Below are 12360 nucleotides of genomic sequence, written 5' to 3'. Positions count from 1 at the left end.
CTGCTTGGTCCGCTCGCCTTTGGAATATTTGGTGCTAAACCATTTCTTCGTACATGAAGTGAACTAAATTGACTGAAATCTCACTCTAAGGGGACACAGAGCTCGATGATTTATTCTGCACTTCTACCTGAAGATGTCAAGGCACAACCCAGCCTCACCTTCAGCATTTATCATTATAGCGTAAGATGCTCCTGAAGTTTCTCTTCTGGTTAGTTCACCAGCGTTCCCAACTAAATATTACTGGACTGCTAACTTTTGATTGAAACTGTGGTGTACAAGAACACTCAGCTGTCTAACATGCATATAACCCTGTTCTGCAGCTTCAAACTGGCATCTCATTTTCCAGCATAACCTCTAATCTTCATTGAACTGGGTTTGATAATAAAAATCAAGATTAACAGAAGAGAGACTGAGATTTGCAGCTTCTTTTTTAAGTTATCAAAAGCAGAGGGACAGAGTTCTCAGGACAAGACAATTTCTACATGCTTAATACCAAAAAACTGAACAAACACTTGATATTATTCCAAACCATATTTTGGTGCAAAGTAGTAAGGTATTTTAAATATACAATCTATGCTTTTGTAGATGAAAAACAAAATCAAACTACTCATGACTTCAAATGGCAATTCAAAATAATTAAGACACACATGCAAACTGCCATGCCCAGTACATACAATTTCAATTGTAGCTGCTGTTCATCTTCGAACTGAAAGTTAGAATCAGCCTTGAAGAGTCACATTTGCAAATATTTTACACCAGAAATAGGCAAGGAATACAAATATAGCATCTTTCCATAATCTGCTCACTTTAAAAAAGCTTAAATATGCTTTAGCAGTAAGGCGTCACCTTTGTTCCTATTCTAGGTTAATCAGCAAAATAATTAACATGCCTGAGCAACTGTCTAGAGATTAAGATATAAAGGAGGATAGTAAAAAGCTTCTTTAGGTATGTGAAGAGGAAAAAAATTAGTTAAGACCAAAGTCGGGCTCTTGAAGGCAGAAACGGGTGAATTTATTATTGGGAACAAGGAAATGGCAGATGAGTTGAACAGGTACTTTGGATCTGTCTTTACTAGGGAAGACACAATCTCCCAAATGTAATAGTGGCCAGAGGACCTAGGGTAACGGAGGAACTGAAGGAAATTCACATTAACCAGAAAATGGTGTTGGGTAGACTGATGGGACTGAAGGCTGATAAATCCCCAGGGCCTGATGGTCTGCATCCCAGGGTACTTAAGGAGGTCGTTCTAGAAATAGTGGACACATTGGTAATCCTTTTCCAGTGTTCTATAGATTCAGGGTCAGCTCCTGAGGATTGGAGGATAGCTAATGTTATCCCACTTTTTAAGAAAGGAGGGAGAGAGAAAACAGGGAATTATAGACCAGTTAGCCTGACATCAGTGGTGGGGAAGATGTTGGAGTCAATTATGAAAGATGAAATAGTGGCACATTTGGATAGCAGTAACAGGATCAGTCCAAGTCAGCATGGATTTACGAAGGGGAAATCATGCTTGACTAATCTTCTGGAATTTTTCGAGGATGTAACTATGAAAATGGACAAGGGAGAGCCAGTCGATGTAGTGTACCTGGACTTTCAGAAAGCCTTTGATAAGGTCCCACATAGGAGATTATTGGGCAAATTAGAGCACATGATATTGGGGGTAGGGTACTAACAGGGATAGAAAATTGGTTGGCAGACAGGAAACAAAGAGTAGGGATTAACAGGTCCTTTTCAGAATGACAGGCAGTAACTAGTGGGGTACCGCAAGATTCGGTGCTGGGACTGCAGCCATTTACAATATACATTAATGATTTAGATGAAGGGATTAAAAGTAACATTAGCAAATTTGCAGATTACACAAACGTGGGTGGCAGTGTGAAATATGAGGAGGATTTTAGGAGAATGCAGGGCGACTTGGACAGGTTGGGTGAGTGGGCAGATGCAGTTTAAAGTGGATAAATGTGAGTTTATCCACTTTGGTGGCAAGAACAGGAAGGCAGATTACTAACTGAATGGGGTCAAGTTAGGAAAAGGAGAAGTACGAGATCTAGGTGTCTTTGTTCAACAGTCACTGAAAGTAAGCATGCAGGTACAGCAGGCAATGAAGAAAGCTAATGGCATGTTGGCCTTCAGAACAAGGGGAGTTGAGTATAGGAGCAAAGAGGTCCTTCTGCTGTAGTACAGGGCCCTGGTGAGACCACACCTGGAGTATTGTGTGCAGTTTTGGTCTCCAAATTTGAGGAAGGACATTCTTGCTATTGAGTGAGTGCAGTGTAGGTTCACGAGGTTGATTCCCGGGATGACAGGACTGTCAAATGTCGAAAGATTGGAGCAACTGGGCTTATATACACTGGAATTTAGAAAGATGAGAGGGGATCTGATTGAAACATATAAGATTATAAGGGACTGGACATGCTAGAGGCAGGAAACATGTTCCTGATGTTGGGGGGAGTCCAGAATCAGAGGCCACAGTTTAAGAATAAGGGGTAGGCCATTTAGAACGGAGCTGAGGAAAAACTTTTTCACCCAGAGAGTTGTGGATCTATGGAATGCTCTGCCTCAGAAGGCAGTGGAGGCCAATTCTCTGGATGCTTTCAAGAAGGAGCTCTTAAAGATAGTGGAGTCAAGGGATATGGGGAGAAGTTAAGAACAGAGTACTGATTGTGGATGATCAGCCATGATCACATTGAATGGCGGTGCTGGCTTGAAGGGCCGAATGGCGTACTCCTGCACCTATTGTCTATTTTCCACCAAGGTTAGGTGGGCTATAACCAGAGGTCATAGGTTAAGGTTGAAAAGTGAAAATTTTAAGGCAAACATGAGATGAAACTTCAGAGGTTTGAGAGAGTATGGGACGAGCTGCCAGCATAAGTGGTGGATGCAAGCTCAATTTCAATGTTTAAGAGAAGTTTGGATAAGAACATGGATGGTAGGGATGTGGAGGGCTATGACTTTGTGCAGATTGATGGGAGGAGGCAGGTTAAATGCTTTTGGCACAGACTAGATGGGCCAAAGGGCCTATTACTGTACTGCACTTTTCCATGACTCTATAAAGGTACATTTAAGATAAAATATCTGTAATGAAGTGCTTAGTTAACTGGGATATAAAGAAACCAAGTTATTTCGCATGGGTATTAATTTGTCGGTATCATGTCAAAATAGCTAACCTGTCAGAACAGTTTCTGGTGGCTGTGGTACCAAAATTATTCAATATCTTTATTTCATCTTTGCCGAATTTACTTCAATGGGCAGAGTAGTCATACTTATTCTGAGTAATATATTTAAATAAATTATTTCATTCATCACTTCAAGTTGATTCTTTCACTTTAGAAGTTTATGCTTTGTGAATAGATTTTGTTTAAATATCAATGCTGAATGCTTGATCAATAGAGTATGTTAATGTGACAGAATATTTAAAGTACAAGTTGTTAAGATAATTAGACACAGTCACTAAGCAAAACCTTAAAGGCTTTCAGAAAGTGACATTTAGAAGAGAATTAAATGCAGAGTGGAATGGATGGTCTGGGAGTGAATTCCAGAATATGGAACCAGGATTAAAATAATTAAAATCAGGGGCAGGATTCAGGATGTCAGAACAACATGAGCATGAATTTCAACAGGTTGTCAGGTATCAGTGACTTAGGATTGGGGGGAAATTGAGGCAACAAAAAGCAGCAATAATAAATTCCAAAATTCCTCCTGCAAGCTAGTGCAGGCAATTCACAGCAGACAGGACAAGACAAACATTTTTAAAGAACTATTTCAAGACAATGACATTAATTTTCCACAAAGTTACACCCTGTAATACTGAACCCATTGCATACTTTTATTCAAAATTTTAAACGTAATACCCATTTTAGGTAGATCTGTTCCCACTTTTAAAAAAATCCACGCAATTGATTTTAAAAATAGATTCACCATATAGATTTAAACAAAAACAACTCATGCTTAACCCTACTTTGCAGTACCAAAGACAGCAAGGAATCCGATAAACTTCACTAGTGGTGTATTTTGCCGAAACGTACAGCCTCCGTGCCAAGAGAAACAGGCGAATATGCTTACAGACCATAGGGTCGCAGGCAGTTGTCAACACAGCAAAATTCACTACAATGATAGCTCACATATTAGGATTTGTTTTACATAAGATGATGCAAAGTATTACGTGAATATTTCCCTTACTCAACGAGTGCCTCTTTTGTCACATTTGAAATATAGCAGTTTGAAACATACTGGTGAGAAAAAAAACACCAAAAAGGAAATAGTTTAAGCCTCCACGTTCAGCAACTAAACATTAACAAAGAAACAGCCTAATAAGGAAATTATAGACGAAAGGAGGAAGGAGCTTTGACAACTCGGAAGTTCATTCGCGCTTGTCCACTCGCGGCCTTTTTACCCACGGTTTTTCTGCGAGAATTACTTTAGGGCAAAAAAAAAGTGTAAAACGCCGACATGGGAGGAATGAGGAGATTTTAGTTGTACCAGTTCACCTGGTGTTGAAAGGTGCAACGATGCTGATCCTGCGCCGTTACAGCTGATTCTGGGTGGAGGACAGTTAGCTACTGTGGTCGGCTGTTACTGCCGCCAGAGTCACACCTTTCCCTGGAACTATGCTATTTGATTTCCGCGGAGATACGAACACCGTCAGTGTTTCACCTCTTCCCGATCGTTTAACTTGCTGATTAATGGATGTGGTTCCCTCCACAGCCCGGGCCAACCCTGCCCAGCCAGTGAATCGGATCACGACAGACGGGCGGCCCACACCCACCGGCCCCGGAACCGAGAGCCGCCTCTCTAACTTCACTCCTCCACACGGCGCCTCGTTACTTACCCAGTGCCACAATCCACCACACACGCCGGTAATCTGCCTGCCATCTTTAAGGATAGCTTTCTTCTCGAAGCTGACAAGAAAGAACGGGAGCCGCTGTGCCCGGCGCTACCTGAGCATGAACGGTCGGCCGCTCCGGCTCGGGCTCCGAGGACACAACTCCAACTTCCGCACTAGCGCCAAAATGGCTGCCGGCTCCGGGCGTTCAGACCGCAAACCCGCCTCTAGCTCCCGGGTTCGCACAGTCTGATTGGCCAATAAGTCGGACAGCCGGCAGCCATTTTCTACCAACCACAGATGAGTCAGCTTACCACCTGAGTGGCCAGCGCTGCTGTCTATCGACATTACGTCATGGAATATTTGCTGCCGCCCGGACTCTGTACCTTGTAAATTAGACTTGCTCACGTGAATCCAAGCGGCCTTGTTGCACTGCATGCTGGGTACTATAGTTTAACTGTAGGAAATTCCGGCGTGTTCCTATCCAGATGAACTACAAACTCCAGAATACCGTGCGTGCACGTTTTAGCCAGGGACGGGCATCTGATCAGTGACTCCGTAGGGGCTGTTCTGTTTACAACATTTCGTCTCCTGCTTGTCATCGTCAAGATGTGATGCCCTCGTTCACTTTTCTGCGTAAGTTGCAATGTGGTGCCGTTTGCTGCGCTTATGAAGACGTCGTTCAGTGGTTGTTATGGGTGGATTTGTGGTTGTGACTATGCCTGCTGGATTCTCTTTGCCGAGGCGCGGGAGGGAGAGGTCGGATGGGCATTCGGGTCCAGCCCGCGGTTAAAGGACACGGTGACACGTGTTGCTGGCATCAGTCGCGGTCTTTACACAAGTTTCCTAGGAATAGGCCAGTCGGCCCCTCTCCAGCGTGCTTCGCTATTCTGTAAGACCATGACTGATCCACATCTTGGTTTCAACACTTTTTTACGCTCCCTTTTCACACCTTTGGACTTTTTGTGATTTAAATATCTGTAATTCTCTGCCTTAAATATATTCAGTGGCTCTGCTTCCGTATCTACTTCAGGTACAGATTTCCAAAGATTAACGTCTATTGAGTGAGGTGTCTTAAATGGACGCCCTTTATTTGAAGTTATGACTAACTCGGGATACTGCACGATGGAAAATATTCTCTCAATATGCACTCTGTCGGTCGCGTTCCGAATCTTAAATAATTCCATATGATCACCTTTCGGCATCCTGTAGCTTTGAACCAGAATGGTTTATTTCACTGACATTTGTTGTGAAATTTGTTGTTTTGCGGTAGCAGTACTTCAAATATGCTATATTTTAAAATAAATATCTGTTAAATCTAGATGGTATAAATGCGAAGTGGTCTTTAATGATGCCAGCTTTTTGAGACATTGCCTTATGGAGATATCCTCAATGGTGGGTAGGCTAGTGCCCATGATGGAGCTAGCTGACGTGACAGCCCTCTGCAGATTTTTTTTGCTGTTAGTGCTTTACAATATATCACAGGAAATCCCAGATTTTGTTTCTGCAAAACTGCATCAAAATGCCCCTAATTTATACTCCATTTCCTTTGGAATAATGGTTAACATTCTTAACTTCTGAATAACTTACTGAACCTGCATGTGAACTTCTACAGATCTTGCCACAACATTTTATAATTTTACTTCAATTTAGTAAAAACAAAGCTTGCCTTTTAATTTTTCTTGGTGCATTTTCCCACAGTGTTCTCTACTACCCAATTTCTTGTTTATTCCCTTAAGCAACTATATCCTTCTGTGAGCTTATGAAATCTCACAATTTGCAAACCCATCCACTATATCTTTGTGTTATCAGCAAAATTGCTAGAGCACACCTGCTGGCTTTGTCCAGCTCATATACAAAGAGAGTTAATAGTTGACATCTCAACAATGACCTGTATGCATCACTAGTTATTGGTGCCAGATTGAATATAGACACCCCCCCCCCCCCCGCATTCCATCTTGATTTTCTGTACATATTTATTCCGATTCTCTATTTCACTGAAGCAGGTTGCTGAGACAGTGTCACATTATCAGAGGTACACTCCTTCAGATTACACAGTTAGGTCTGTGCTCTCAAATAAAACAGAAACCCTAAATCCATTGCAACACACAAAATACTGGATGAACTTAGCAGGTCAGGCAGCATCGATAGAAATTAATAAACAACACTTCAAGCTGAGGCCCTTCTTCAGGACTGGAAAGGAAAGGGGGAAGACACCGTATAAAAACGTAAGGGGTGGGGTAAGCAGAATAGCTAGAAGGTGATAGGTGAAGCCAGGTGGGTGGGAAAGGTAAAGGAGTGGAAGGAATCTGATAGGAGAGGAGGAGGAGGAGAAATGAGGGAGGTGATAGGCAGGTGAGAAGAGTTATGAGACTAGAGTGGGGAATAGGAGAAGAGGGGAGGGGGAATGCATTATTAGGAGAAGCTTAGATGGGTTCCTCTGGTTTCCAGGCTAACATTTATCTCTCAAATAACAGCTAGTAACATGATCTGGTCATTTGCTGTTTGTAGGACTCTGCTGTGTACACTTGGTGATGAATTTTCTTTATCACCCACGGGTACATTTTGACATAAATTATGGAATTTACTGTTAGTAAAATTTAACTAATATTTGCATTTCACTCTTATCAAAATACAATATAAGTGTAAAAAGGCTAATTGCTGTTTGATTTCCCAGGTCAGTTTTATGTCAGACATTGATTTTAAAAAGTTAATCTAACAATTTCTTTAGTAACAGCTTACAACTTGAAGGTCCAGGTTACTTTTGAAGAGATACAAGAAGTAGATAGGAAGGAGACTGAAAGTTGGAATGTTTCAGGATTAGATCAAAAATACAGTATTAAGACAATTGATGATTTTGTGACCAATAAAAGTGAAAAAAGTGGTACAGAAAGGAGTCAGAAATTCAGTTTGTAACGGTTTCTTCCATGTTTCTGACCTCCACAGCTGCCTGTGGGAATAAATTCCACAAATTCACCACTTTCTGGCTTAAGAAATTTCTCCGCATCCCTGTTTTAAGTGGAGGCCCCTCTATCTAGAGGCTGTACACTCTTCACTCCCCCAGCATGGGAAAAATCCTTTCCACATCTCTGCCTAGGCCTTTCAACTTTCAAAAGGTTTCAATCAGATCCTCCCCTCATCCTTCTGAATTCCAGTGAGTACGGACTCAAGCATTCCTCATATAATCCTTTGATTCTCCATTTGAACCCTCTCCAAAGCACATCTTTTCTTGGATGAGGAGCTCAAAACTGTTCACAATACTCAAGGTGTGGCTTCACTAGTACCTTATAAAGCCTCAGCATCACAACCCTGGTCTTGTATTCTAGACCTCTTGAATGCTAACAATGCATTTGCCTTCCTCACCATGACTCTACTTGCAAGATAACCTTAAGGGTGTTCTGTACAAGGGCTTACAAGTCCCTCTGCCTCTTACTAATCAGCCAATGTGCTAACCATGCCAGTAACTTTCCTGTAGTACCATGGGCTCTGAACTTGGTAAGCAGCCTCATGTGTGGCATCTTGTTCAAGGCCTTCTGATAGTCCAAATATACAACATCCACTGCATCCCTTTATCTATCCTGCATGTAATCTCCTCAAAGGATTCCAGCAGGTTTGTCAGGCAAGATTTTCCCTAAGGAAACCATGCAAACTTTGTCCTATCTTGTCCTGTGTCTGCAAGTATTCCATAACCACCTCCTTGACAATTGACTAACATTTTCCCAACAACTGAGGTCAGGCTAACTGGTCTATAATTTCCTTTCTGCTGCCTGCCTCCTTTCTTAAAAAGTGGGGTGACGTTAGCAGTTTTTTGGCCCCTTGTCTCCATGCCAGAGTGCAATGATTTTTGAAAGATCATTTCTAATGCCTCCACAATCTCTACTGCTACATCTTTCAGAACCCTAGGGTGCAGTTTATCTGTTCCAGGTGACATGTACACTTGGGTCTTTCAGCTTTTTGAGCACCCTTTCCCTTGTAATAGTAACTGCACTCACTTCTCTGCCCTCTCATTCTTCAGCATTTGGCACACTGTTCGTGTCTTCCAAAGTGAAGATTTGCAAAATACTCATTTACTTCACCTGCTATCTCCTTGGCCCCCGTTATTATTTCTCCGGCCTCATATTCTGGTGTTCCTATATCCACTCTCATTTCTCTTTTTTAAAAGCTTTTACTATCCACTTTGATATTGTTTGCTAGCTTGCTTTCATATCTCATCTTTTCTCTCCTGGTGATCCTGTAGGATTTGAAAACCTTCCCACTGATGTTTTCCCACTAATTTTTGATTTGTTGTTTGCCCCCTCTTTTGTTTTTACATTAGCTTTGACTTCCTTGTCAGTCACGGTTATACTATTTTGTCATTTGAGTATTTCTTTGTTTTTGGAATACATCTATCCTGCACCTTTTTCATTTGTCCCAGACCTCACACCATTGCTGTTCTGCTGTCAACCTTGCCAACATCTCCTTCCAATTTACTTTGGCCAATTCTCTCTCACACCACAGTAATTCCCTTTACTCCACTGAAATACTGCTATGTCAGACTTTACTTTCTCCCTATCAAATTTTAAGTTGAACACATAATCATATTGTTATCATGGCTAAGTGCTCTTTTATCTTAAGCTGCCTAATCACCTCTGGTTCATTACATAACACCCAATCAGGTATAGTTGATCTCTTGGGCTCAATGACAAACTGCTCTCAAAAGCCATCTTGTAGGCATTCAACAAACTCAGTCTCTTGAGATCCAATTCCAACCTGATTTTACCAATCGTCCTGCATGTTGAATTCTCCTGTGACTTTCATAACATTGCCTTTTTTGACATGCCTTTTCTATTTCCTTTTGTAATCTAGTCCACAACCTAGCCACTGTTGGGAGGGCTGTATTTTACTACCATCACGGTTATTTTACCCTTTCAGTTTCTGAACTCAATCCACAAGAATTCAACATTTTCTGATCCTATGTCACATCTTTATACTGATTTGATGCCATTCTTTACCAGCAGAGCCACACACCCCCTCTGCCTTCCTTCCTGTCCCTCCGATACAATGTGTAACTGTGGGCATTTAGCTCCCAACTGCAACCATTCTTCAGCTACAATTTAGTGATGGCCACAACATCATGCCTGACGATCTGTAATAGTGCAATAAGATCATCCACTTTATTTCTTATATTCCATGCATTGAGATATAACACTTTGAGTACTGTGTTTGTTACTGTTTTTGACTCTGCATCCGTAATTGACGGTGCATCCGTAATCACCCTGCTGGCTGCAATTATGTGCTGTCATCTGGCCGCCCTTCCTGACAGTTTGACTGCACGCTACCTTTGCCTTTTCTACCATCCGTCCTATCCTGAGTCCCTTCACTCTGGTTCCCAACCCTCCTCCCCACCAGATTAGTTTAAACCCTCTGCAACAGCTCTGACAAACCTGCCCGCGAGAATATCGGTCCCCCTCGGGTTCAGGTGTAAGCCTTCACTCTGGAACAGGACAGCTCCCCCCAGAGGAGATCCCAATGATCCAAGAGCCTGAAGCCCTGCCCCCTGCACCAGCTTCTCAGCCACGCATTTATCTGCCAAATCATCCTGTTTCTACCCTCACTGGCACATGGCACAGGCAGTAATCCAGAAATTACTACCCGGGAGGTCCTGCTTCTCAGCTTTCTACATGGCTCTCTAAATTTTCTTTTCAGAACTTCTTTGCTTTTCCTTCCTATGTCATTGGTACCAATATGTACCAGGACATCAGGCTGCTCTCCCTCCCTCTCCAAAGTGTTGTGGACATGATAGCTTGAAAAATGTAACACAAATTCAGAAACAATTAATACAAAATGTATTAAATAAATAAAATGGTGTTGTTCAAAGGCTCATTTATTATCATTGTAAACAATGTGAAATTCCTCTTCTCCACATAGCCATGAGAAGAGAGGCAGCACCATCATGAACCCTCACATCCTACCTCCCCACACAAACAAATGAACAAAAACAGAATAGGTACATCGCCCCCCCCCCCCCCAATTTCTCCTTCCGCACAAAAAAATCCATAAGATCATAAAATATAGGAGCAGAATTAGGCCATTTGGCCCATCGACTCTGCTCTGCCATTTCATCATGGTAGATCGGTTTTTCCGATCTAATCAAACTGCCTTAAATATATGTAAAGATTTGGCCTCTTCAGTTACCTGTGGCAAAGGCCCTCTGGCTAAATTCCTTCTCATCTCCATTCTAAAAGGATACCCCTCTAATCTGAAGCTGTGTGTTCTGGGCTTAGACTCTTCCATCATAGGAAGCACCCTTCCATATCCAGTCCATCAAGACCGTTTACCATTCGATTGGTTTCAGTGAGGTCACTGTCATTCATCCAAACTCTAGTTAATACAGGCCCAGAGCCATCAAACACTCTTCATATGACAAGCCATTTTTGTGAACCTCCTTTGAACCCTCTCCTGTTTCAGTATGTCCATTCTAACATAACGGGCTCAGACCTACATACAATATTCCAGGTGAGGCCTCACCAGTGCTTTATAAAGTTTCATTACATCCTTGCTTTTGTATTCTAGTCCTCTCGTAACGAATGCTAACATTGTATTTGGCTTCCTTACCAAAAACTCAACCTGCAAATTAACCGTCAGGGAATACTGCACAAGGATTACCTAGTCCCTTTGTGTTTCAGATCTTTATATTTTCTCTCCATTTGGAAAATAGTCAATCTTTTTATTTCTTCTGATACAAACCCCATAACTGGGTGTCTTACCAGCAAAAATAGGAGTATCCGTTGGAGTCTGCTAATACTATTTTTAACAGTATTTATTAGTAAAAATACACAAAAATAATATCAATGCAAATATACAGATAATATACGTCATCAATACTAAACCTAAAAGTGTGGGTATAATAATAATCAATAAGAAATAAGCTCTATCGTTGTCTAGGGGATAATGAATTGTCCGATGGAAATATAAAGTTCAATTCAGTTCATGCAGGCTGCGGTAGTTGTTGGTCACTGTGTTGCAATTGTTGGAGAGAGAGAGAGTAACAGCTATTGACTTGCCGACTTTACGATTTTGATCCGTCAATGCGTTGTTGTGGCCATTCACGTATGACCCCTCCGTCCTTTAGCTAGACCGTTCTGTGGTGGATTTGTCACCCAGGCAAGGGTGAACACACACACACACAAGCCCCCACCGGTCTCGTAGCGTCTCTCCTGGTGCGTTTGAGGGATGTTCCCCAGACCTCACTTTTATCCCCACTCACGGGGTCTCAGGTGTCAATCAGGTTGGGATGATGCAATCCATCAAACCTGCCCCCTCTGATTGCCCCCTGAGGGGTTTCACTGAATAGAACAGTACTGAATACACAATCCTTCTCCAAGAGACAATAGCAGTAATCGGTGGTTCCGTTCCACTTTTGTTAGGAGGAGACATTCCACTTAGTGTATCTCTGCGTTGTCTCTCGTTAACTGACATGAGCTGTTTATCAATAACTGTCTTTGCTGTTACCTCTCTCATTTCCTTGGTATCAGCCCCGAAATAGCGATTTTGCGATT

General features: G+C 42.0%; 2 protein-coding genes across 3 annotated transcripts in view; one reads left to right on the top strand and one right to left on the bottom strand.

Annotated features, from left to right (window-relative positions):
- Positions 1–5030, bottom strand: part of LOC132392449 (actin-related protein 3) — a 30750-nt gene extending 25720 nt beyond the window's left edge. Inside the window, exon 1 of the mRNA XM_059966306.1 lies at positions 4829–5030. Within this exon, the coding sequence (XP_059822289.1) occupies positions 4829–4872 (44 nt within the window). The 5' untranslated portion in view covers positions 4873–5030. The remainder of the gene's footprint in view (positions 1–4828) is intronic.
- Positions 5031–5301: 271 nt separating this feature from the next.
- The window catches only part of LOC132392448 (solute carrier family 35 member F5-like), a 193414-nt gene continuing 186355 nt past the window's right edge, over positions 5302–12360 (top strand). For both annotated transcript variants that reach the window (XR_009511541.1, XM_059966304.1), the window contains exon 1: positions 5302–5458. The gene's annotated coding sequence lies outside the window, so the exon portion shown is untranslated. The remainder of the gene's footprint in view (positions 5459–12360) is intronic.

This window comes from Hypanus sabinus, chromosome 4 (genome assembly GCF_030144855.1).
Source record: "Hypanus sabinus isolate sHypSab1 chromosome 4, sHypSab1.hap1, whole genome shotgun sequence".
Taxonomy (NCBI): domain Eukaryota; kingdom Metazoa; phylum Chordata; class Chondrichthyes; order Myliobatiformes; family Dasyatidae; genus Hypanus; species Hypanus sabinus.
The sequence above is the reverse complement of the archived record's forward strand: the minus strand, read 5'-3'. Positions and strand labels throughout refer to the sequence as shown.